The following is a 26,222-nucleotide window of genomic DNA, read 5'->3' as shown; positions in this document are numbered from 1 at the left end:
CCCTTTCTATGGCTTCCACATCTGATTTTAAGATTACCTTTCCTATTATTTTCATAGTAGAAGTCAATTTAATATGAAGTGGAAAATTGCTTCAAATAGTGAACATTCCAGGTCCAAAGGGCTTTAGACCTGAAACACTGAGGTTCTTTCAGTTTTCACAGATGCTGACTGATCTGAGCATTTACTGCATTTTCCGTTTTTACTCTAGAAAGTTAAATGTAATTTAGAAATGATGATTGTTCACAGAACATTTATTTATACACTTTTGATATTTATTTCTGTAATTAGTTGAAATAGATATAGAAGATCCACAGACTTTTCGAAATTTATCTGGTGTGGATCGTCATCCATTCTGTTATGATTAACCTGCACCTACTGCTGATGGGCACTAGCACTGTTTACAAGGAAATAGTTGACACTAGTTTTCTCAGGAAAACTATTGGCTTAATTCAGCTGCATTGCAAGGGAGGCAATTTTACGGTTTCTTCGAAACCTACCTTCTGTTTTCTTGAATAGGTTAGTTAATTTTTAAGTCTCCACAATTGCCTTTGGGAACAGTGGAATACAGAGCTCAGTATGCAGTTACTGCATCCTGTGCTTCTTAAGGTGTTGTCATGGAAATAGCATCAGATGTCATTCCTATATTTATATATGAAATACAATCATAGAATTATTAACATCATCAGGGACAGGAGACTTTACAGGAAATAAAAAGATCTCCTGAATGCAGTCTCTGTCTGCTCAGAGTTCAACTTTTCATTAGCACTAGAAATGATGAGAAAATGAGGAACCTAATAAGTCATTTGAGTGCAACAGATGCTTTAGGCTTATTTAGCTGTTGAATATGCCACAGCTAAGTTGATTGTACAGGAAATTATAATACCGCTGGGTCTTTCGTGATCATGTTTGAAAGGCTACTGATATTCTTGATGAAGGGTCTCAGCCCAAAACATTGATTCTTTATTCCCTTCAATAGATGCTGCCTGTCCTGCTGAGTTCCTCTAGCATTTTGTGTGTATTAATCTGGATTTCCAACCTTTACAGAATGTCTTTTGTTACTGAAACTCTTCAATTTGTGAAATGATACAGCAACCTGTCATTGCATGGCTCTGGGCTATTTTGCTTTCCACTTTTGGTGAGGGCATATGCTGCTGATCCAGGCTGAGGGGTAAAATAATATAACAGATATCACCCCAAGGATTTAGAGAAATGCCTCCATCACTTGGTTTGGACATACACACTTGTCCCTTGTTTATCAGTAGTTTTACATATACATGTTTAAACTTTCCATGATGCTTTAAATATAAATGTTGCTAAGACAAATGTAAAAGATTCACTTATTTTATTATTTGCTTCATATTCAGGTATTCTACAGATGGCCAATTCATTCAATGTTGATATGAAAAGCCCTATGATGTTTACTGGCTCACAAAGGGATATGTTTGGATATACTGTTAAGCAATTTGAAAATGAAGAAGGGAAATGGCAAGTAATTTTTTTGATGATTTTAGAATTAATTCTGATTTTAAAGTGGTAGAAATTTGATCTAGCTACTTGGGCTAAATGCTCTGTCTGTGTCATGCTTATGAAACTTAGTTACATGAAGTCTAAGAAGCCAAACCCCAAAAGGAGAGCATCACAGTTGCTCCTGCCTATGCACAGAGTTAGTAAAGGTAAATGTTTTGCTGCGTCTTTGGTGTTAATTATATTTGAAAGCTGAGGCTGGTTTTACGGGTACAGGTGTGGCACAACTTCACTGACATTTCTAAATAACATATTTAACATATAACTCATTCACAATTTTTGCTCTTGAGGTGTTCACTACTCACCAGGAGTGATTCTAGTAAGGAGTACAAGACTTTGTGACCATTATGGGAAATAAGTACATCAATCTTTTCAATGTGTCAGGTATCAACCGTTTCATTAGTGATTAAGGACATTTAATCAGGTTTCTTGCTCTGACCGTCGAGAATTCTACAGAGCAAATAAAATTATTGTTCATGTTGCATATATGTAGTTAATATATGATTACATATGGTTGAGAGAGCGATAGGACAGGCTGCTAAATGTTAGCTGTTTTGGAATTGATAGGCAGGGTGGTAAAAGGAGAGGCTTTCCATTGCTGCTCAGGGACAATATCAAATATGGACTCAGAGTGTACGAAAAGGAGAGCGCATCAACTGAGTCTATATAGGGAGAACTTAAAAATAGGTTAAATGCCATGACTCTATTGGATTTTATAATAGACCTCCTAATAGTAATTGGGACAGTGAACAGCAGATAAGATGTTGTTTGACATGATCCTGGTGGTAGGCTGATTCAGAAAATTAGAATGCATGGGATCCCCAGTAACTTGACTGAATGGATCCAACATTGAATACTAGGGTAATTGTGGATGGGCCTCATTCTGGATGAAAGCCTGTGATGAGTATTTTTCAGCAGGGATCTTTACTGAGAGCTCTGTTGTTTGTTATATATATATAAATGATTTAGATGGAGATGTGATAGTGTGGGTGAGTAAGTTTACAGATACAAAGATTGGTGGCTTTGTGGATTGCATGAAAGATTGCCAAAAGTAGACAACAAGACATAGATGAGTTACAGATTTGGTCAGAGAAATTACAGATAGAGTTTTTAATTTAGGCCAGTGTGAGGAGCTGCCACTTTGGGATATCCAACACAAATGCAGGATCTGCAACAACATAGGGATCTTGGGGCTCAGGTGCATGGCTCCCTAAAGCGGTCATACAGGTTAATCAGATGGAAAAGAAGATGCATAGCATGTTTGTCTTCATTAGTCAAGGCACTGATATCAAGAGCCAGGAAATTATGTTACAGCTTTATAAAAGTCTCATTTGTTCAATTCAGGTTGTTTCATTATAAGAAAGATGCGTAAGTGGAGCCTTTGGAGAGGGTGCAGAGGAGGCTTACCAGGATGCTGCCTGGTTTGAAGAGCATGTACGATGAGGGAAGGTTGAACAAGCTGGGGTACTTTTTTCTGGTGGACCAGAGACTGAAGGGAGATTTGATAGTAGTTTATGCAAGGATTAAAAGAGTAGACAGCAAGTATCTTTTTTTCCAGAATTTTATGTCCGGTACTAGAGATCATGCATTTAACGTGAAGGGGATAAAGTACAAAGGAGATGAGCAAGCAAGTATTTTTACACAGAGAGAGTAGCAGTAGAGGCAGATAGCACAGGAACATTTGTAAGATTCTGAGATAGACACATGAAAATGCAGAGAAGGAAGGGATGTGGTCAATGTGCTGGGAGAGGATTAAATTAACTTTGCCAATTGGCTAGTCCTGTGCTATACTGTTCTATAATCCATATACATTAAGAATTGATCAGATTACTATATGAGAATATAATTGAGGGTGCACCATCTTTCTTTCTGTTTGATTTGTCAACTATTTTTCTCCTCCCTGTTTGAAAAAATAACATCAAGTGAGATAATAAATAATGATTAATAAGTCTAGTTCTCTGATTGACAGAGAAGTAGGCAAAAATATATCATCTAAATTATTATGTCCCTGGAACAAATAATAAATTAGGCACATTATAATAATCAAAATTTGCACATTATAAGTAATTACTTAGCACTAAATACCCTATCATGGTAATTACTACATAACTCAATGAGAAGACTGAATGTTTAATTCAGCTTCAAGTTCTTTCATTATAGTATCCAGCTTATGTGTTAATTAGCAAACAAGATCTCCAAAACACTTCAAGATGACACTTCATTAAATGTTAGAAAGGTAAATGGTAAAGATAAATAAGAAGTACAATTGCAGAATGGCTTGGATTTTATATAAAGGATAATAATAACAATGATGTACAATGTTCAGTACAATTCATGACTCCTCAGATAATGAAACCATCCACAGACCAATACAACAATCAATGGATGGTATCCAGGCACGTGCTGAGAGGTGGCAAGTAACTTTTGTGTCACACAAGTGCCAAGCAATGATCATATCCAATAAGTGAAAATCCATCTGACATTCCCTGACATTCGATGACATTACTATCAATGAATTCCTCACTTTTAATATCCTGGGGGCTACTATTAGCCAGAAACTGAAGTTGTGTAGACACATAAATAATGTGGCTACAAGAGTAGTTCAGAGTCTAAGAATCCCACAGTAAGTAATGACTTGGCATCCTGCTTTATAGGGACCCATCCGTGTCCATTCACTCACTTCAACACTGACTCATAGTGGCAGCAATTTGCAATCTCTTCAGAAAGTACTGCAATAATTCACCAAGGTTCCTTTTGCAACATCTTCCAAGCTTGCAGTCTTTACCAACTAGAAAGACAAGGCAGCAAAACTATGGGAACACCAACACCAGGAAGTTGCCCTGCACACTACATACCATGCTGACTTGGAAATCTATCACTGTTCCTTCACTGTCACCGGTTCAAAATCCTGGAAACCTTCGCCCTGCAGCATGGGCTAGGGGGTATACCTGTACCTCAAGGACTGCGACTGTTTAAGAAGGCAGTCCACAAATATTTTTGGAGCAATTCAGGATGAGCCCTGACACACACACACACACACACACACACACTCAGAATTATCCTACTCCTCCTCGTTTTCTAAGAAGTCTGACAAATTCAGTGTTCTGATTGGTTAACTCTTGCCTATGATTTTAAGTAGAGTGTTTCTTGTCTATGGGGCATGGGAAAAGCAGAACTCATTGCTCTGCCATCTTTGGTCTCTCTGTTCTTTGTTCTTAACTACTCGACTCCCAATTCTTTTGATCTTTGCGCTAATAAGACTATGATTGTTGTGCTTATACTGAAGTATTTGTCATAATGGTATGCAGCCCACGGTGGCTGAGACTAACAATCCGGATTTCCATATTCAAATTCCACCATAGCAGATGTAGACTTGAAATTAAGACATAGCTGTTTTTTTTAAAATAATCTAATTATTAGTAATGATCGCCATATATAAAAGTTATTGTTTTACATTCAAATCTCTTGGCTTATCGAATGCTATCCCGTGGTGAGAACATGCTATCCTTACCTGGTCTGGTCTGTAGGTACCAAGTTCCCTCTGAAATGACCTAAGCAAGAACAAGCAAGTACATTGCTGCTAGATTGAAAGAGAGAAATAAAAGTGTACAGCACATGACACTGAACATGGCAAAATTATCCAAACTCAGGTGACTTTGCAGAATCCTCTGCACAAACATATGTGGTCACGTGTCTAAATTGGGAAGGATATCTCTATACTAGTCAAGCAATGACCAGACAATGTTGTCCACACAGAGAGCATGGGAGATTTCACTATCAACTGGGTATGCTCTTAATTTGCAAGACAAATAGACCAGAGGGAGTGGCACAGTGGGAATAAACCTTGGCATCTTCATAGTATCAGGTTAAACTTGAACAAGAAAATCTCCTGATTACTACCTACAATCAATGTTTGTGATGTCTTCCAAGATTAATGACATGTAGAAAACCTAGTGGAAAGCACTGTTCACAAAAACAATCCAATCAAACCTATTACATCTCTGTAAATCTGATCTCAGCCATCTGCAGGGTGATTGAAGGTGACATCAAAAGTGCTACCAACTGGCATTTACTCACCAATAACTTGATCTCCAATGTGTATAAACATCAATGTGCTAGTTGTGTTTCATCAAAGTTCAGAAAGTTCAAATGAAACTTTTATTATCAGAGAACATACATGTCACCACATAGAACAATGAAATGCTTTTTCCTCCCGGCATACTTAGCAAACCTCTGGAACAGTAACTGTAAGCAGGATCAAGGAACAACAAACTGGGCAAGTGGAAATATAAGGGTAAATAGCAATAAATAACAAGTATGAAGTAAGATGAAATGAAAGAGCATGAAATAACAGGATAAAGAGTCCTTAAAGTGATACCATTGGTTGTGGAAGCACCTGAAATGGAATGAGTGTAGCTATCTCCTTTTGTTCAAGAGCCTGATGTTTGAGGAGCAGTAACTGTTCTTAAATCTGTGGTACAAGTCCTGAGGCACCTGTACCTTCCACCCGATGGCAGCAGCAAGAAAAGAGTATCAAGAAAAGAGTATGGGTGGTGAGTATCTTTGATGATGGATGCTGCTCTTCTATGACGATTCATGCTCAGTGGTTGGGAGGGTTTTACCCGTGATGTACTGGGTCGAATCCACTGCCTTTTATAGGATTTTATGCTCAAAGGCATTGGTGTTCCCATACCAGGCTGTAATGCACCCAGGCTGTACACTCTCCACCATGCATCTATAGAAGTTTGCCAAGAATTTTGATGACGTGCTGAACCTCCACAGACTCCTAAGGAAGTAGAGGCGCTGTTGTGCTTTCTTTGCAATTATATTTATATGATGGGTCCAGGACTGATCCTTTGAGATATTGACGCCCAAGAATTTCCAATGAGTACTGGATCATGGGCCTCTGGTTTCCCTCTCCTGAAGTCTACAATCAGTTCCTTGGTCTTATTGACATTGAGTGAGAGGTTACAGCTTTGGTTTGAACATGGATGAAAAGAACTGAATTTCAAGGCCACATTGCAAGGCAATGAAAATCACGAGGAACAGACTTCAGTGGTCAGAGCCTTCCCTTGCACAAAGGAAAATGGTATTGGCTATGGGAGATCAGTTATCTTAGTTCCAGGATATCACTGTAGGCATCCTTCAGAGCAATGATCTGGAACCAAACAACTTCACCTACTTCTTCAATGACTTTCCTTCCATTAAAGAGGTCAGAAGTACATCATGTTCAGTCGCTATTTTTCAACAAAGGAAGCATGAGTGCAGCAAGACCTAGACTACATTCAGGCATGGATTATTTGTGGTTAGTAACACTCATGTCACAGATGAAGGTTTCTTTTAAAAAAAAGTCTATCTGCCTATTTTGACATTCAGTAGCATTATCGTCACTGAGTCCCACAGCAGTAATATCCTGAGATCACCACTGATCAGAAACTCATCTGGACCACCCTTGTAAATGCTGTGGCTGTAACATTTCAGAGGAACGCTAAAGCTTGTCCAGCACCACTATGTACAGCTCAGGAAAGTGTGGGAAAACTCCCCAAAAACCCATAAGAAACTCACACTATTGAAAGCAAAACAGCCTGTTTGATTGATATACTCTATGCTATTGTAAACGTTCATACGTTCTGTCACTAGCACACAGTGACTGCAGTGTAGACCAGCCACAACATTTTCTGTTTGCTCATCTAAGCTATTTTGACAGTCTTATTACCAAGCATGCAATCTCCAGAGCTGAGAAGAGCAAGGGCTTCAGATTTATGGAAACACCACCAATTTACGTGCTCACTTCCAAGTGATGCAGCATCCTACAGCAATCCCTTCATCTTCACTTGGTCAAACTCCCTAGCCAAAAGGATTATGGGAATATCTTTACCAGAAGTACTGCAAGAAGTTGAGAAGGCACCTCACCTCCACTTTCTCAAGGGCATCTATAGCCCTTGCCAATATTTCTTAGATCCTGAAAATGAAAATATTAAAACGAATTTTGTATTTGGTCATTAAAACTAGGCAGTAAAAATAATCGTGGCATTTAATGGCACAAGAGGGTCCACAAAACATTTCTGGATTAGTGGCAAGTGCAGCAATCATCATTGATTGTGTTATGATCCCAGCCCCCTCCTTTGTGAGAATAGCAAGAGCACCCATCAAAGGGGGGGGGGGGTCAGTAGACCCAGTAGGGGAGGGAGAGAGGGAGAGAGGGAGAGAGGGAGAGAGGGAGAGAGGGAGAGAGGGAGAGAGGGAGAGAGGGAGAGAGGGAGAGAGGGAGAGAGAGGGAGAGAGAGAGAGAGAGAGAGAGAGGGAGAGGGAGAGGGAGAGGGAGAGGGAGAGGGAGAGGGAGAGGGAGAGGGAGAGGGAGAGGGAGAGGGAGAGGGAGAGAGAGAGAGAGAGAGAGAGAGAGATGGAGATGTGGAGATGTGCCAAATTGCATGTCCCACCTGGGATGCAGAATAAGACGACAGCGACTATTGTCTCATGGAGACCACGTGAAAAGCCCTTGGGCAAGGTGGGCTGGTTGAGAGAGAGATTGCATCATCCCAACCTGATTGACACCTGCGACCCCGTGAGGAAGTATAAAGGAGAGTCTCAGGGGGACAGCCCCCTCAGACGCACCAAGAAGACACGAGAGAGTGTTCCCGCAGCAGCGGGAAGCCATTCTGAAGGAAGCCACGTGCGTTAGATTCCGGGATTGGAATTTGTGGCTGGAATCACAGAAAACCGCTTTTAACTAACATCGGGGAGAGGAAACCAACGCTCCCCCCCCCCCCCCCGATTTCATGGAAGCCTCATCAAGACTCAGCAAGTTCTTTCTCTTCTCCCCAATCTCTCTCTCAGTCGGTCGCCCCATGTGAAACCCAGCGATTTTCAAAGGGCTGAGGCCTGCAGACTTCTGAGTGACTTTTATATTTCCAACGGACAATCTATTAACCCCTAGACAACCGTAGAGCTCACTTCTTAATGATGATTATTACTATACCCACGCTTTAGATTGAGTGTTGACGATGTGCACTATCCAAGTGTATGTATTAACCTTACTTTTGTGTCCCTTTATAAATAAAAACGTTTGAAAATAGTGACATCAGACTTCAACGGACCTCTCTGTCTTTGCTGGTAAGTTATCCAGTTATGGGATATGTAACAATTGCAAAATCTGAACCAAAGGTTTGATAGAGATTTTGGAAGAAAGAAGGAAGTGGGAATTGTAAAAGAACTTACAGAAATGGAAATAGAACTGTTGAAAGAAAGTTTGCTTTTGATGGAGTGCAGGATATTTCTGCAAATAGAAGTCAAGAGCCAGGAACTGAGGCCCACTCAAGTTAATTTAAACAAGTGGACCATTCAGTTTGCAAAAAAAAATGGATGTCCCCTGCAATCCCTGCTAGGTGCGTACGTTATACTTTAAGTAAACAGAAGTTGAAAATGATCCTTAGATATAAAACAGTTTTTATTTTAATTGGGTAACCAATATCAATACTCATATGGCTTATAATTTCACTCTACTATTTTTTTCTGACAGAAATGATGTCTTGAAACATATGAGTAGTGTTTGTGTGATTTCTTTAGTGTTAAACAATCAACACACAGTTGCATAAATCATTATCTGATAATCTAGTTATTTGTATATTTTGTATTAAACAACAGAACACAAATTCATGTCACCAAAGCTTTCAGTTGTATAAAATGTTTCCCATATTCTGAGCAAAACTTTGCTTCATTCATTTTAAGTTTTTGTGTAGCTTTCACAGGATGTGTAGCAATGAAGACAACACAGATAATTATCCACTTGATTGAAGTATTTTGCTGGCTACATGTCAATGTTTGCAATATGTAATAATTTCAAAGTTGCTTTTTCCTGTTTGTCTTATTGCAGTTAGATTTCTGATAGGATCCAGAATGTAAATGCAATTTGGCAGACTTATTTATAACTTGGGTATTTTAGGGAAAGAACTCAATACACTGTTAGGAATTAAAGGATTTGTTAGACCAAATTAACCTGATTTTCCTATTTTGAAAATGATAGCAAAGACTTTAAATTGACTGCCATGCTTAAATGGTAGTGGATCTATCATGATTAAATAACTTAATGAAATGAAGGAATCATTGGTGAATTTGAATGTGAAGTAGTTGTAGCATGAATGAAGCAAATTGCTTTCAAAATAATTTGTGTTATCTTTTGGGAGAAAAATTACTGTTTGCAGTTTATCATTAGTAGACTTGGAGACGTTTTGCAAGTGGAGATGTTGCTGTTAACAGAAAGTGAAGCCAATCCTATTTTTCTTCCATGATCACAACAGTATCAGTAGAGATTACATCAAGGCTTAAAAGTTAATTATTTATAGATCTGTGGTTGGTCTATATAAATAAATTTCTTATTGCATGAAAAAGAAACCTGAAGGGATTGCAGGATGTTCCTGCACTGCTGTGGTTGCTGATTTGTTTCCAGTTTGTCCCACACCCACACCTAGTGTATTTGGGAAAAGACGCCAGCATATGTGACATTCACAGGCACCAGAGATAAAACAATCAAAACTGAGTTAATGCAAGTACTACAGAACTGGAATTAGACAGTACCTTAATGTTAGAAATAAATGGGAGAATCAAATATTTGGCAGCATCAATAACCCCACTCCCAAACTTATAATAGAAGTATTAATAATAGAAGTATTATCAGGAGCTTGCTTGTTAGATGCTGATTAACTCTAACTTAGTGTTTGTTATTTTTAACTTCTTTGGAATTTGTAAGGTGTATAAATGTTGCTTCACGGGGGTTAAGATTTAGACCATAAAAACATAAGTCATTGGAGCAGAATTAGGCTATTCAGCCCATCTGGCATTTGACAAGGTTCCACACAGTAGACTTATTCAGAAAGTCAGAAGGCATAGGATCCAGGGAAGTTTGGCCAGGTGGGTTCAGAATTGGCTTGCCTGCAGAAAGCGGAGGCCCATGGTGGAGGGAATACATTCATATTGGAGGGTTGTGACTAGTGGTGTCCCATGAGGATCAGTTCTGAGACCTCCACTTTTCGTGATTTTTATTAACCATCTGGATGTAGGGGTAGAGGGGTGAGTAGGCAAATTTGCGGACGACGCAAAGGTTGGTGGTGTTGTGGATAGTGTAGAGGATTGTCTAAGATTGCAGAGACATTGATGGGATGCAGAAGTGGGCTGAGAAGTGGCAGATGGAGTTCAACCCAGAGAAGTGTGAGGTGGTACACTTTGGAAGGACCAACTCCAAGGCAAAGTACAAAGTAAATGGCAGGATACTTGGTAGTGTGGAGAAGCAGAGCGATCTGAGGGTACATGTCCACAGATCCCTGAAAGTTGCCTCACAGATAGATAGGGTAGTTGAGAAACCTTATGGGGTGTTAGCTTTCATAAGTCAAGGGATAGAGTTTAAGAGTTGCGTGGTAATGTTAGGTCACACTTGGAGTACTGTATCCAGTTCTGGTCGCCTCACTATAGGAAGGATGTGGAAGCATTGGAAAGAGTACAGAGGAGATTTACCAGGATGCTGCCTGGTTAAGAGAGTATGCATTATGATCAGAGATTAAGGGAGCTAGGGCTTTACTCTTTTGAGAGAAGGAGGATGAGAGGAGATGCGATAGAGGTATACAAGATACTAAGAGGAATAGGTAGAGTGGACAGCCAGCGCCTCTTCCCCAGGGCAGCACTGCTCAATACAAGAGGACATGGCTTTAAGGTAAGGGGAAGAAAGTTCAAGAGGGATATTAGAGGAAGGTTTTTTACTCAGAGTGTGGTTAGTGCATGGAATGCACTGCCTGAGTCAGTGGTGGAGGCAGATACACTAGTGAAATTTAAGAGACTACTAGACAGGTATATGGAGGAATTTAAGTTGGGGGGTTATATGGGAGATAGGGTTTAAGGGTCGGCACAACATTGTAAGACAAAGGGCCTGTACTGTGCTGTACTATTCTATGTTCTATGTTCTATTCTACAAGTATGTGAAGAGCAAGAGGAGAAGACGTGAGAGAATAGGACTAATCAAGTGTCCTATTGTGTGTTTGGAAAAATGTGTTTGGAACCAGAGGAGATAGCAACGATACTTAATGAATACTTTGTTTTAGTATTCACTATGGAGAAGGATCTTGGTGATTGTAGAGATGACTTACAGCGGATTGAAAAGCGTGAGCATATAGACATTAAGAAAGAGAATATGCTGTAGCTTTTGGAAAGCATCAAGTTAAGCCCAATCCATAGCTGACGGACACAAACAAATAACCGAGTCCGAGTGGTATTTTTATCTTGGTGCACTTCTTTTCTTAGCATTGTTTTCCCTGGCTGCTCATCTGAAGTGAGAAAGCCACAGGCACATGGCCTTGCTGGAGATGGCAAGTGTGAGACCAAGGAAGGCATGATTGTATCATCGGCAGTTTGTGCATTAGAAGAGGTTGGAATATGAGATGGGAAATGGTATGTAAGTCAGATGGTAAAATATGCAATAATAAAATTATCAGTCCCAATATAGTTTTGCTGGCAAACACGAGGAAATCTGCTGATGCTGGGCACTTTTTTTCAAGGGATGCAAGGAGTTACAGGCACCTCAGTTCAAGTTTGGTGCTAGCACAGATTATGCCCTTCAAGTCCATTAGCGAGTGACACACAATGTGCTTGGATAATGTACCTTGCATGCCTCAATAGCTGGCAGTGGATATGCAGTTCATGAGAGAGGTCAGTGTCTCAGTCTGTGGGTATGATGGTGCATGTGGATATTAGTTTTCCATGCTGATAACTAAAAATGGTAGGTAGGAGAATGTTGTGTTAGTCATGCATTGTGGGACTTCTGGTATAGTGACTGTAAGTGGAGATTTGTTGATGTGTTCATTATTTTGAACACACGTCATTGAAATAATTGTAGCACTATTCCCAGAACTTCAGGGCTTGAAAAGATGCCAAAAACTGTCAAAGCCTATTTAGTTGGATGTCTTCTGAAGGTCAGGATGAACACATAGGATAAACCTATGTGACTTTAACTTTGCCTATCATGGATGCAGCTGTACAAGACACTCCTGGTGGTTTAAGACACTAAGTTCCATCATCGCATCAAAGACCCTCTCCATCATATGGTATGCTACCACAAAGCTCAAGGAAATAGATTCTGAATATACTGAAAACTGTGCTGACAAATGGTGAGTTGCTGAAGGCCATCCAGAACTGGGAGTTATCTTCCACCAGAATTTGAAACTCTATGGTTGACTGGACCCCTCATTCTCCTATCAATATTATTGTAATATAACATCATCATGGTGTATTCTTCTTTCCACTTAGGCTTCTGATTGGTTCTCCTTGGGAAGGACAGCCCAAACGCAGAACTGGTGACATCTACAAATGCCCAACATTCAAGACCAGCAATCCTGAATGTGTGAAACTTAACTTGACTGGTAAAATTAAAATATATTTTCTGGCATGAAATTTATGGAGCAAGAATAAAATTAGTGTGTTAACTTTGATCGCTATTGCATCATCTCTCAAAAGAATGTAATGTGTAAGTAAGAGAAAAGAAAGCCAGGTGATTTAAACTGTTTGATTTATGCCAGAAGTCATCATTGATAAAGGAATTTAAACCAGTTATTTGTGCCTCCTTCAATGTAAAGTTAAAATCAGAGGCATTCTCTGATAATGTTGCTAAACTCCTGGCTATTAAGGGCTGATCTAGGAGAAGTATGAAGGGATTTGAAACATGTAGATGATTTATTCCAGCTTCTTTTCAGAATGCATACATGCACATGTGCACCCTTAATAAGATATCTCAGGTAGTGATACTATATATTATAGGATATAAGGCAGGAGAGATTAAATGTCAACTGAAAATGCTGCAAACACTGAGCAGATTAGGCAAGAGCAGAGGAAAGAAAGACACAGTTAACTTTCACATCCAGACCCATTTTCTCTTTCCACCGATGCTATCTGCTTTAGTAGGTGATTCCAGTATTTCTGTTTTTTATTTACTACCAATTTCCAGCATCTGCCATGTTTTTTTTTAATTAAATGATATAAGTGAGTCTTTACTGGACAGGGAGCTCACTAACTGATTTCTAAGGATTGTGTGAACAGGTTTTCTGGATGGCCTCTGTACTAGCATTCTAATATCAAGCACAGTCTTAGATCACCTGTAATAAATGGAAAATCCACAGTGTCCACTCCCAAGACAGATTCAAAAAAATATTGGAACAGGTGCCATTTCTATGATTAGCTACTTCTATCCAAATACTGGCAGAGACCTTCAAAGCCGTGGAGGATTGACATCAAGCCTTGAAGTATTTTGGATCTTGCAGGATACAATTAATGACATTAGGCTCTACCTCCTGCTTATCTGTAAGCTCTCAGTTCCAGTAATCAGCACTGGTACTGGGTCTAGCATCTCAATCCTGCTCCCACCATCTCTCTAGGTGACAACTTCTTAAACTTTTCCATATTATCTTGCTCGCATTAGTGCCAGGAGACTGGACCAAGCCAACCAGGCTCTCTGGGACTGAGTTGCCTTCAGGATAAGATGACAGAAAATAAGGGTTTGGTGATTCGATGCTTCTTTCTTGTTACAGAATACTTAACAGTACCTAATATCACTGAAGTGAAGGAAAACATGACACTAGGACTATCGCTGGCAGCAAATCCCAATGGAGGTTTTCTGGTAAGAGTCCTAAATCCTAAAACTTTAATTGTGCTGTCTACACAGAGATCAAATATCATACTTTCTGCGATTTCTCAATGCACCATAGAAAGCATCCTATCTGGATTGGACTTTTTCCCACCATTTCCTTACACCTCTATATGTTTGTAATCAAGTCTTCTCCAATTCTGGATTCTTGACTATATTCAGACCTTCAAATGCAAAGCCCTTCTTTCTGGAAATCACTTCATGTAGCTCAAATTACCCCTTAAAATGAGCAAAATTTTGGTCATGTGTTTCAATATCTGTGTGATTTAACCATGATTTTGTCCTATAAACTCCTTTGAAGCAATTCTACATTCTACATGTTATCACATTAAAGATGCCTTATGAGTGGAGCGAGCTTTGGTTATTGTCTTTTAACAGAGATCCTGAAGCAGGATCTTTATCCAGAAGCAGGATAAAGATACAGTGATGGCAAGAGGCAGTTGACAGGATTGTATTCTGTAAACATCCATGATAATACTGCAGAGCTTTTGCAGTGAGTTAAAGTTTACTTGGTTGTTTCTATAAAAGCATACAATTTGAGCAACACATCACTAACAAATCTCATGAAACTACATAAATAGCAACAAAGTTTTCTCTGCTGTTTTGCCATGCAGCCACTCCTTCAAGCATCATTCAGGGCTCCTCTCTACATCAACGATGTTGAAGTTGAGAGGGTTATGAGGTTCAAGTTCCTAGGCATCCCCAATATGCCGTCCTGGTCCAATGGCCAAGAAAGCTCACCAATGTTCCTCTTTCCTCAAGAGGCTAAAGAAATTTGGTCTGGCCCCATTGACCCTCACCAATTTTTCTCAATACACCATAGAAAGCAACCTGTCTGGATATCTCCATGCTTCCTTAAACAGTAGATGTTGCCGAGATTCATTCTTTGTTATTTTCCTTGTCTGTGTAACTACTATCAATAGTTATCACTGATACTATCACTGATAGTAGTTGGCCTCCGTAAGTCTCGATAGACCATGGAAGACCGGCAGTTGCCCAAGTCTCCCCTTTCCACGCCACTGATGTTGTCCAAGGGAAGGGCATTTGAACCCATACAGCTTGGCACCGGTGTCATCGCAGAGCAATGTGTGGATAAGTGCCTTGCTCAAGGACACACACGCAGCCTCAGCCAAGGCTCGAACTAGTGACCTTCAGATCACTAGATGAACACCTTAACCACTTAACCACAGGCCAACACAACTATCAGTAGAAGAGAAGTAGAAAGGAAAAAACAATAGAGGAAGGAGATGTTTAGTGTTTTACAAACATTTTAAAGTATGTTTTTTTCATATTCTTTATTTCAGACATGTGGACCACTTTATGCTTACAAGTGTGGAGGCCTATACTATACAGTTGGTGCCTGTTCGAATGTAAGCTCCACTTTTCAAGTTGTAAACACCATAGCTCCTACAGTAAAAGGTATGCAGCAAAGCATTACAGTTGTACATGGTTTCACAAGTAATCAAGTTTAAATGGAGGTAATGTTAAAATGAACATATATGGGAAGATTCCTGAAGCAGTATTGCTATTTAGGGAAAAAGCAGTACAAACGTTTGGAAACAAAGCAAGGTCCCAGACTTACTGATAGTTTTCATTAAACATTGCCCCTAATGGGTATTGCTAAAGATTAGTTCTGAAGTGAAAAGAGCATTTTTCTCAGAAGAAAGGTCGATTTCAGAAAATGCTTGAAGTTCCCAAGAGTAAAAGTTGTTGGCAATAAAAATATTTATATAGCTATTTGAGTGTTAAACAATGTCAGCCTTTTCACTTTTCAAACTGGATGATGATGATCAAACTAGTAAAAGCAGAGATTTCAAGATATGCTTAACAATATTAGTCCTCGAGTTTTATATTTTACTTATTAAGATAGTGTTCACTTTCGCATACCGTGAACAGCCCTTTAGGATTGAGGATGATTTGTTTCCATACAGTTTTATCGGTTCTGTAATGGCTAATAAGGCCAATGTCAGTTATTTATAAAACAGAGACTCTTACCCGATGGGGCAGGAGCCTTGACAGGATGGGGCAGGTAGGTAGTTGATGGGTAGTGCATTCCTTCTGCACTTACAAAGGGCTATGTGTATCCTCCTCTTACAAGGATTCTCAATACCATCCCAAATGCTCAATTAACAATGAGAGGTCATTTGATTACCTCTCATATTGCAGAAACATGGTTGCTATGAACTGTGCCTAAAGTAGATGGGTAGCAGAAAAATCAAGGATTATTGATAGGAATGGAATGACTGATAAGTTAAACCAAAATTGACGAGGGAACAGAATGAATAGGAATGTCCAAGTCAAAATAAAATCAATGGGTCGAATGACTTCCTTCAGTCTTGTGAAGAGAAATTGGACAATAAGATACCGGAACAGAATTAGGCCATTCAGCCCATTGTCTGCTCCACCATTCAATCATCCATAGTTGATTAACCCTCACAACACCATTCACCTGCCTTTTTCCCCATAACCTTGGATGCCCTTACTAAGTAAGAACCTATCAATCTCAGCTTTAAATACACCCATTGACTTGACCTCCACATCCATCTATAACAATGAATTCTACAGATTCATGTTTTTTTCTATGTGCTGTGTCCTATGACGTGGACAATCGTGGTTTTTATATGTCCATGGTTGTTCTTGGCTTTCCATTGCCTTCTTCTGGACAGTGTCTTTACAAGTTGGGTGACCCCAGCCATTATCATTACTCTTCAGAGATTTTCTGCCTGGCGTCAGTACCAGGACTTGTAAAATACACCAGCTGTTCATATGACCATCCACCACCTGCTCCCATGACTACACATGACCCTGATTAGGGGGACTAAGCGGGTGCTACATCTTTCCTAAGGGTAACCTGTAGGCTAGTGGAGAGAAGGACCACCTAACCCCTCCTTTGATAGAGGTGTATCTCCACCTCACTACCCAACAAATTCACTGCTATCTTACAAGAGAAAATTCTCCTCATCTCAGTTCCAAAGTCCTATCATTGTATTCAGAGGCTGTGGCCTCTGGCCTGAGACTCTCCCACAACTGGAAACATCCTCTCAGTGCCTACCCTATCTAGGCAAGGGCCAGTGTTGGGACTGCATCTTGTCAATTTATATATTAGTGATCTGGATGAAGGAACTGATGGAATTGTAGCACAAGTTTGCAGATGATACCAAGATAAGTGGAGGGACGGGTGGTATTGAGGGGGCAAAGAGTATGCTAATGGACTGGGACATGTTTGGAGAGTGGGCAAAGGAGTAGCAGGTGGAATACAGTATAGCAAAGTGTGAGGTTATGCACTTTGGTAGAAAGAGTAAGGGTGTGGAGTATTTTTTTAACTGAGTAGAGAATCGATAAGGCAGAAGGGACATGAGTGTATTACAAGAATTGCCCCTCGTAATAATGACCAGGGAGGCTCATAGAGGTTTGTAATTACCGTTAAGTATTTCTATTGTCTCAGTGGAAGAAGACGGGAACTTACACAACCAATAGCTGTGTGCTCACCAACTACGTTTTCCTAATCTTCTATGAAAAGTCAAAGAACAGAAAAGATATTACCAGTTAAAAAGGAGTTTCTGCTGCTGGCTGCATGTTCCTCATAGCCCCATTTCAGATCTCCATGTGTCCGTGCCGCACCTCACATCCATGATTGTTGTTCTCATACAGAGTTACTACTGACAACAGATGAGAGGTGTCCGCTTTTATATCCATTTCTTACCGATTCAAATATTGCATTCTAGTATCATTGCCTGACCCTGAACACCCTCTGCTCCAGGCCAGCGTCTATTTATTACTCTTTTCCCAGCAAGTGACAGTTGGTCATTTGTAGCTGTTTATTCTCAATCAGCTTGAATCACACAGTCCAAACACAGACCAACATTCACAAACCTGCATATTATATCCAACACCTCAGAGGTAACTTCATATTTGGAAATGATCCCTAGTTCAGCAGATTACCTGAGGGATTATTGTGTCTTCTTTAAAAAAATTGACCAAGCCAAGCAACTAACACACAAAATGGAGGACATAAAACAGTTCCACAAAATGGCAGCTTCTATCTCCAAGCACATGGCAGGAACAGAGGCAATTGGTCCACCTGCTTTCACTGTTCTTGAGTCATCCAGATTCACTGATTTGCAGACCGTAGTTCTTTCTGGCCAACAGGTGTATGTTCCCTTGACTTCCCCTTTCTGGTCTTACTGACATTGAGTCCAAGGTTGTTGCAACTCAACATTTGAAGTATTGTAAGTGTCTAGAGAATGTCTAGAGCATATTCACAAAAATGATCCTAGGCTTAACATATGAAGAGTATTTGAAGGCTCTGGGCAAATGGAGGTCATCAGGAGGAATGGGAATCTCATTGAAACCTTCCGAATAATGAAGGATCTGGATATAATGGATGTGGAGAGGATTGTTCCATTAACAGGAGAGTCAAGAATCTAGTCCCTTTAACACTGAGCTGAGGAGTCAGCCAGAGGCTGGTGAATCTGTGGAATTCATTGCCATAGTGGACTATGGAGGACCAGCGATTGGATGTATTTTCAGGCAGAGATTGATAAGTTCTAAATTGAGAAGTGAATTAGGAGATACTAGAAGAAGGAAGAAGAATTAGGTTAAAAAAGATAACCAGCCATAACTGAATGGCAGAGCAGGCTCAATGGGCTGAATGGCCTAATTCTACTCCCTATGTTATTGCCTTCCCATTTCTGATGAATAGTTCTCAGGCTGAAAGTTTGGCCTATTTTCTCTTCTCACATTTGTGATCTGACCTGCTGATTGTTTTGAAAATAAAGTATCCACTTGTTCAGCATCCATTCCTCCAGTGTCACTGCAGCATGCACCAGCTAAGCATCCATTGCAGTGACCTGCCTAGTTTCCCCAAACCTGTGACAAGGTCAATGTGTATGGGAACATTTTCACCAATGATTTTCATCCCAAGTTGGTAACAGTCTGATTCTGATTTGCACATACCCTCAGTGGCCACTTTATTAGGTACCAACTATACCTAATAAATAGCCATTGAGTTTATGTTTGTCATCTTCTGCTGCTGTAGCCCATCCACTTCAAAGTTCAATGTGCTGGACGTTCAGATATGCCCTTCTGCATACCACTGTTGTGATACATGTTTATTTGAGTTACTGCCTGTTTCCTAGCAATTTGAGCCGGTCTGGTCATTTTCCTCTAGCCTCTCTCATTAACATAGTGTTTTCACTCACAGAACTACTGCTCACTGGATATTTTTTGTTTTTCACACCACTGTTGGTTCAGTCTAGCAACTATTTTTTGTTGAAAGATCAGCACTTTCTGAGATACTCAAACCATCCAGTCTGGCAATCATTCTACAGTTAAGGTCACTTAGATCCCAATTCTTCCACATTTTGATGTTCGGACTAAACCAATGAACCACTTGACCATGTTGGCATGCTTTCATGCATTTAGTTGCAGCTGTATGATTGGCTGATTAAATATTTGCATTAATGAGAAGGTATGCAGGTAAACCTAATAAAGTGACTACTGAATGTAGTGTGTTAAGATTTGTTCTCTGTGCAGACCCTTTTTATTCTGTGTTTCTGATGTAAATGTAACAGTTTTGAACTCCATTCATTCAAAGGAAAATGGAATGGTTACAGCTGCTGATTGGGCTATATGTAATACTTATTCTTTCTTGAGTAAAATAGTGTCATCTTTCTCCAGAATATAGTTCATGAACTGAAGGGAGTTCTGTATAGGATACGTCACTGGCTTGTGGTTTCCATAAACATAATACTTTCAAGCTGTTGGTTTAACAAATCTTTTTGACATCACCATTGCAATCCTTATAAAATTGCATTTCTGTTTTTATTTGAATCTATCATCACAAACACACTTATGATGTTCTTACAGATAGTGACCAATGAATTATTTATTCTGTATTAAACACTTAAACTAAGAAGAGTGTATGTAAACTTTTGGCAACTTTTGCTTTTAATGCATTCAAAGGCTCGATAACAATTGAGTTCTCTATTCACACAGTATTAAGTTCTCCAGTCACACAGTAATTTATATCTTTTACTAACAGATTCAGTTGCCTTGCACATCAAGATTAGACTAAATGTTGGCATTGTATCTATTAAAATTATTTCACTCTTAAATTTAGAGATTTGAAATTTCTATGCACTCTTCCTGTAAGGGCCCTTTGTACACTCGTGTTAATCTGTTCTATATATTTCTTCAATGCAATAAACTTCAACGAATTTATATCTGCAATTTAAAATAAATACCATAAAGGTGCTTGGTATAATTGTCTCAAGAATAGGAAAAGAGACTGCTGGAAATGAGCACAAGAGATTCTGCAGCTGCTGGAAATCCAGAACATTACACACAAAATCTAGAGGAGCTGATCTCGGCCTGAAACTTCAGATCATTATTCCTTTCCATAGATGCTGCCTGACCTGCTGAGTTCCTCCAGCATTTTGTGTGTTAGTCGAAAGTAAGCCCATGGTTCATAGGCAAAGTGACTAATGTTGTAAGATGAACAGTAAGAGAAGCCCCCCCACCCCACCACCGGGCTCATATAGGAACTTGGCTCGTTGCTGGTCTGCAAACAGCTGCAGGACTTGATGGTGAGAATGCTGCCCTTCATAAACAGGGGTCAGTGTGATTTGGGGTTTAAAAAATTGCATCTAGGATCAGTGTGATTTGGGATTAAAAAGTGCAGGATAAACTGAAAAGCTTTAAGGTGGATAAGTCATCTGGACCAGATGGACTACATCCCAGAATCCTGAAAGAGGTTCCTGAAGAGATAACAAATGCATTGGTCATGATCTTTCAAGAATCATGGAATGGGCTGCCAGCGACGGTGGTGGAGACGGATACAATAGGGTCTTTTAAGAGACTCCTGGATAGGTACATGGAGCTTAGAAAAGTAGAGGGCTATGGGTAACCCTAGGTTATTTCTGAAGTAAGGATATGTTCAGCACAGCATTGTGAGCTGAAGGGCCTGTATTGTGCTGTAGGTTTTCTATGTTTCTATGTTTCTAATCAGTTAATTCTGGCATTGTCTCAGAGGACTAAAAGATTGCAAATGTAAATCCACTCTTTAAGAAGGGAGGAAGGCAAAAGAAAGGAAACTACAGGCCAGTTAGCTTAACCTCAGTGGTTGGGAAAGTGTTGGAGTCTATTGAGGATGTGGTTTTGGGGTATTTGGAGACTAATGATAAAAAAATATCAAAGCTAGCGTGGTGTCTCTCAAGAGAAAACTTGTCTGACAATTTTGTTAGAGTTCCTGGAGGAAGTAACAAGCAGAGTGCACAAAGGAGAGGCAGTGGATGTCACAAGAAAGATACCGGCATGGACAGAGGAATGGCTGACAGGCAGGAAGCCGCGAGTGGGAATAAAAGGGGCTTTTTTCTGAATGGCTGCCGGTGACTAGTGGTGTTCCTCAGGGGTCAGTATTGGGATTGCTACTTTTCACTTTGTTTGTCAGTGATTTAGATAATGGAATTGTTAGTTTTGTGGCAAAGTTTTCAGATGATACGAAGATAGGTGGAGGGGTAGGTAGTGCTGAGGAAACAATGTGTTTGCAGTCATACTCAGAGCAACTGGAAGAATGGACAAAAAAGTGGCATTTAGAATACAGGGTTGGGAAATGTATGATAATGCATTTTGGTAAAAGGAACAGTAGTGCAGACTATTATAGAAACATAGAAAACCTACAGCACCGTGCAGGCCCTTCAGCCCACAAAGCTGTGCCGAACATGCCCCTACCTTAGAAATTACAGTACTAGGCTTACCTATAGCCCTCTATTTTTCTAAGCTCTATGTACCTATCCAAAAGACTCTTAAAAGACCCTATCCTTTCCACCTCCACCACCGTTGCCGACAGAACATTGCATGCACTCACCATTCTCTGAGTAAAAAACTTACCCCTGGCATCTCTTCTGTATCTACTCACCAGCGCCTTAAACCTGTGTTCTCTTGTGGCAACCATTTCAGCCCAGGAAAAAAACCTCTGACTATCCACACGATCAATGCCTCTCATCATCTTGTACACCTCTATCAGGTCACCTCTCATCCTCCATTATCTAAATGGGGAGAAGGTTCAAACTTCAGAGGTGCAGAAGGAGTTAGAAGTTCTTGAGTAAAATGCCCTGAAGATTATTTTACAGGTTGATTCTGTGGTAAAGAAGGCAAATGCAATGTTGGTATTTAATACAAAGGGAATAGAATATAAAAACAAAGAGATAATGCTGAGCCTTTTTAAGACCTTCGCAGCAACATAGGACCCTGGTCAGACCCCACTTGGAGTACTGTGCTCAGTTCTGGTTGCCTCACTACAGGAAGGATGTGGAAGTCATAGAAAGGGTGCAGAGGAGATTTACAAGGATGTTGCCTGGATTGGGGAGCATGCCTTATGAGAATAGGTTGAGTGAACTTGGACTTTTCTCCTTAGAATGAAGGAGGATGAGATAGGTACATGGATCTTAGAAAAATAGAGGGCAAGCCTAGTAATTTCCAAGGTAGGGAATGTTCGGCACAACTTTGTGGGCCAAAGGGCCTGTATTGTGCTGTAGGTTTTCTATATTTCTAAGACACTATTCAGTCCTCAGAGTATTGTCAACAGGTTTGGACCCCATATCTCAGAAAGGATGTGTTGGCATTGGAGAGAGTCCAGAGGAGATTCACAAGGATGATTCCGGGAATGAAGGGGTAGCATATGAAGAACGTTTGTCAGCGTTGGCTCTGTACTCACTGGAATTTAGAAGACTGTGGGGGGATCTCATTGAAAACTACCAAATTTTGAAAGGTCTAGATGGGGTAGATGTGGAGAAAATGTTCCCTTTGGTGGGGGTATCCAGAGCTAGAGAGCACAGCCTCAAAATTGAGGGGTGACATTTTCGAACAGAAGGAAGGAGGAATTTTTTTAGCCAGAGTAGCAATTCTGTGGAATGCTCTGCCACAGACTGCAGTGGAGGCCAAGTCTGTGGGTATATTTAACAAGGAGTTGACTGTTTCCTGCAGTCAGGGCATCAAAGGATATGGTGAAAAGGTAGATATATGGGGTTGAGTGGGATTTGGGATCAGCCATGATGGAACGATGGAGCAAACACGATGGGCTAAATGGCCTTATTCTGCTCCTATGTCTTATGGTCTTGTAGGTTCAACCAAAAAGAGTGTTGTGATGTTCCAATTAAAGAAACCTCAATTTGAGTGAATACTGCATAAACACTGCCTTTACACAATTGTCAGTCAACAAGAAATAACAAATTGTACTCCGCATAAAATTATAAAGAAAGCATATTTACAGATTTCAGCTTTATCAAACAGTTAATAGAAAAAAGAAAAAGAAATATGGAAGAGCCCATTTCAGTTAATGCAGTCCGAACGTGCACATAAAGTTGGAGTTGACACTGGAGTCCTCTTTAACTCACACGCTGGATCCACGGTCTGCAGGAAAGCACACACCATGTTCCAAACTTCGCTTGAACTCCATCTCAAGCAAACGGGCACTCTCTCGGGAGTATTGGTCCTTCCTCCTTGGAGCCATTCATCCGCAAGAAGCACTTTGTGCTACAGAGATGGCATCCTCAGCCATCTTCCCTCCTGCCCTCTCCACAGCTCCCACCAAAAAAGACCCCCGAACCACATTACTGTCCAACAGAAAACTCTTCCCCACAATCCCAACTGGCTAACTCACATTCCTGAGTCAGACAACATGTGTCCTTATCTTAGCCGAAGCCAAAGCCAAAGCATACTTTCTGTCATGGGACACTGCTTTTACAGAATACTGCTAATAATGAAATACCTACAGCATAGCGTAAAAATCTTAACCACGGCATTACATCAGTATAAAAAATTAGCTCCAGACAAACAGCAGAAGGTGAAGGGGAAGGTATGATCTTGTGTCTCTACCAGTGATCCAGACACAAGACACTGGCCACTTCATCACCTGCAAACGTTGTTCCTGCTTACTTATTGGAGATACAGACAGCAGAGGCATGGAAGGATGAATTCCTGTATTCCCAGTGTCAAATAGGTCGTGACTTATTCTGAGATGGGCAAGGGGAATCACAGTAGGGGCAGAGATATTATTAACATTGCTGACAGTGTGGACTGTATTTTTATTGGGGCAAGTGGAACATTACTTGGATTCCCAGTGAAATACTAAATCGACATTTCAAGGATTGCTGGTTTGGAACATTATGCCACTCTGACCTATCAGTGTTTCGAAATTATGACAATAACACTGTACTAATGAGACTACAATTTACATATTCTGAAGTCCCAATCATATTTGCAGCTGGTGGGAATCAAACAGGAACAAAGCAGGAAGGGGTGAAAAGTGAAAAAAGGTCATTTTAAGGGTGTCTTTGTTCTACTCCTATTAAAGAGATGGAATTAAAATCACTCACAGCTATTCATTAAGATAGAGTCTGCCACATCAGGGTCAACAACTAAGTGCTGACATCTTTAATTTGGAAAATTTTTCTATTAGGAACATGGGAAAATAATTCAAGCAATATCAGTGATATTGTGTAATTGTGTTAATAAATTGCTGTGCATGTATTCAATGGGCAATTGCATGAATCCCAAATTACAAAGATAATTTTGTAATTTTGTGGTCCAAACATTCATTATCCTTTCCCAGTAGAATGGTAGTGTTACTTTAAAAGAAAATGAAAATTTTGATTTGGAGTTCAAAACTGGGAAACTGTCATTTCAATGAGCCAGAGAACAGTAGGGTAACTAATTAATCTGAAATTAAGAGAGCATTTGCAGTATTTTTTGTGTTGTAACTTTTAAGTCACTGGAAACTGAAAGTAGTAGATATGAAAGGTCTTTACTCACATTAGCAGGTCCTAAGAAGAACTTATTTATTCTCCACCACACCCATCTGTTCATAATGTTTTATAGTTTTTAAACAAAAAAGAACTATCTACACTTAACTAGTTTCAATGGCAAACTACCTACTTGGCCTTAACATTTTAAGCACAGACAGGTAACTTTGCAGATTTACATATTTACATTGAAAGCACATCCCAACTGGCAGAACACCCATTAATATTCAAATACCAGTTACTAGTTTTAAGCACAAAATACCTAAAATATATTGTTTTTGCTAGTGTTGAGGCATGGTTCCTTGGAAATACAAACATAGTGAAGATTAAGTGACAAAACAGAGATGTCCAGAACTGTCTATTAAGTGATGATATGCCTTTAATAATGTGTTAATATAGGAAATGGCCACTTAATGGCTTCCCTTACCTCATCATAAACATTGCTTAACATGACCATTTATTCTTCTGCATGGCCTTTTTGGTACAGAATCAGAACATTTCCACCAATGACTGGTTTCAATGATCATTAAGTATCAGTGGAAGATAAATTGTGAACAGCTTTCTTTTTGAACACTGGTTCTTGATTCAATTAATAACTGCTATCCACATAACTCCAGAGCACCTCAATTATCTCTAACAGTTTGCAGCTGCAGGGAACTCAGTTTTCTAGTGTATTATTGACAAAGCTGAGGGTGAGTAAGTTATGGATTTTGCTTTGGCCACAAAGGTAACATTTCTATGGTCTCATCAAAGACAAATAATAACCTAATTCAATAATTTAGTTTATAACATTTTTTTTGAATTTTGTTTTAAATTTACAGTAGTTTTAAATCATCTTTGAACTTTTAGAGTATCAACTAACTGTAAGTTGATTAATGCAAGTGAAGTAGCCTAATCACAAAAACAAGCATGCTCAATTTGCAGTGAGCATAACTTCAACACCAGTTTTTTTATTACAGTATTGGATAAATTGCACCAAACAAGAAGTAAACACAGCCTCCGCCTCCTTGCATTAAAGGATCCTGCACATAAGATGACTCATTTCACAAAACAAGGACAAATGCTGGTGAAAAGGAAATTACAGCAGAATTGCCTGGTGAAAGCTCGATTGTTAACTCTGCAGAGGATAACATACATGATGTTTTGGAAGTTCAATCAAATCACCCAATATTTCATAGTCTTAACAGCGTGTAATAGGCCCTTCCGGCCAGTAACTC

At 39.8% G+C, this 26,222-nt stretch overlaps 1 protein-coding gene across 1 annotated transcript in view; it reads left to right on the top strand.

Moving 5' to 3' along the window:
• itga1 (integrin, alpha 1) overlaps positions 1 to 26,222 on the top strand; it is a 196,077-nt gene that overhangs the window by 26,189 nt on the left and 143,666 nt on the right. Inside the window, exons 2-5 of the mRNA XM_059989435.1 lie at positions 1,365 to 1,485; positions 12,814 to 12,926; positions 14,088 to 14,176; positions 15,508 to 15,622. Coding sequence (XP_059845418.1) covers positions 1,365 to 1,485; positions 12,814 to 12,926; positions 14,088 to 14,176; positions 15,508 to 15,622 — 438 coding nt within the window. The remainder of the gene's footprint in view (positions 1 to 1,364; positions 1,486 to 12,813; positions 12,927 to 14,087; positions 14,177 to 15,507; positions 15,623 to 26,222) is intronic.

This window comes from Hypanus sabinus, chromosome 14, assembly GCF_030144855.1.
Source record: "Hypanus sabinus isolate sHypSab1 chromosome 14, sHypSab1.hap1, whole genome shotgun sequence".
In the NCBI taxonomy this organism is placed as follows: domain Eukaryota; kingdom Metazoa; phylum Chordata; class Chondrichthyes; order Myliobatiformes; family Dasyatidae; genus Hypanus; species Hypanus sabinus.
The sequence above is the reverse complement of the archived record's forward strand: the minus strand, read 5'-3'. Positions and strand labels throughout refer to the sequence as shown.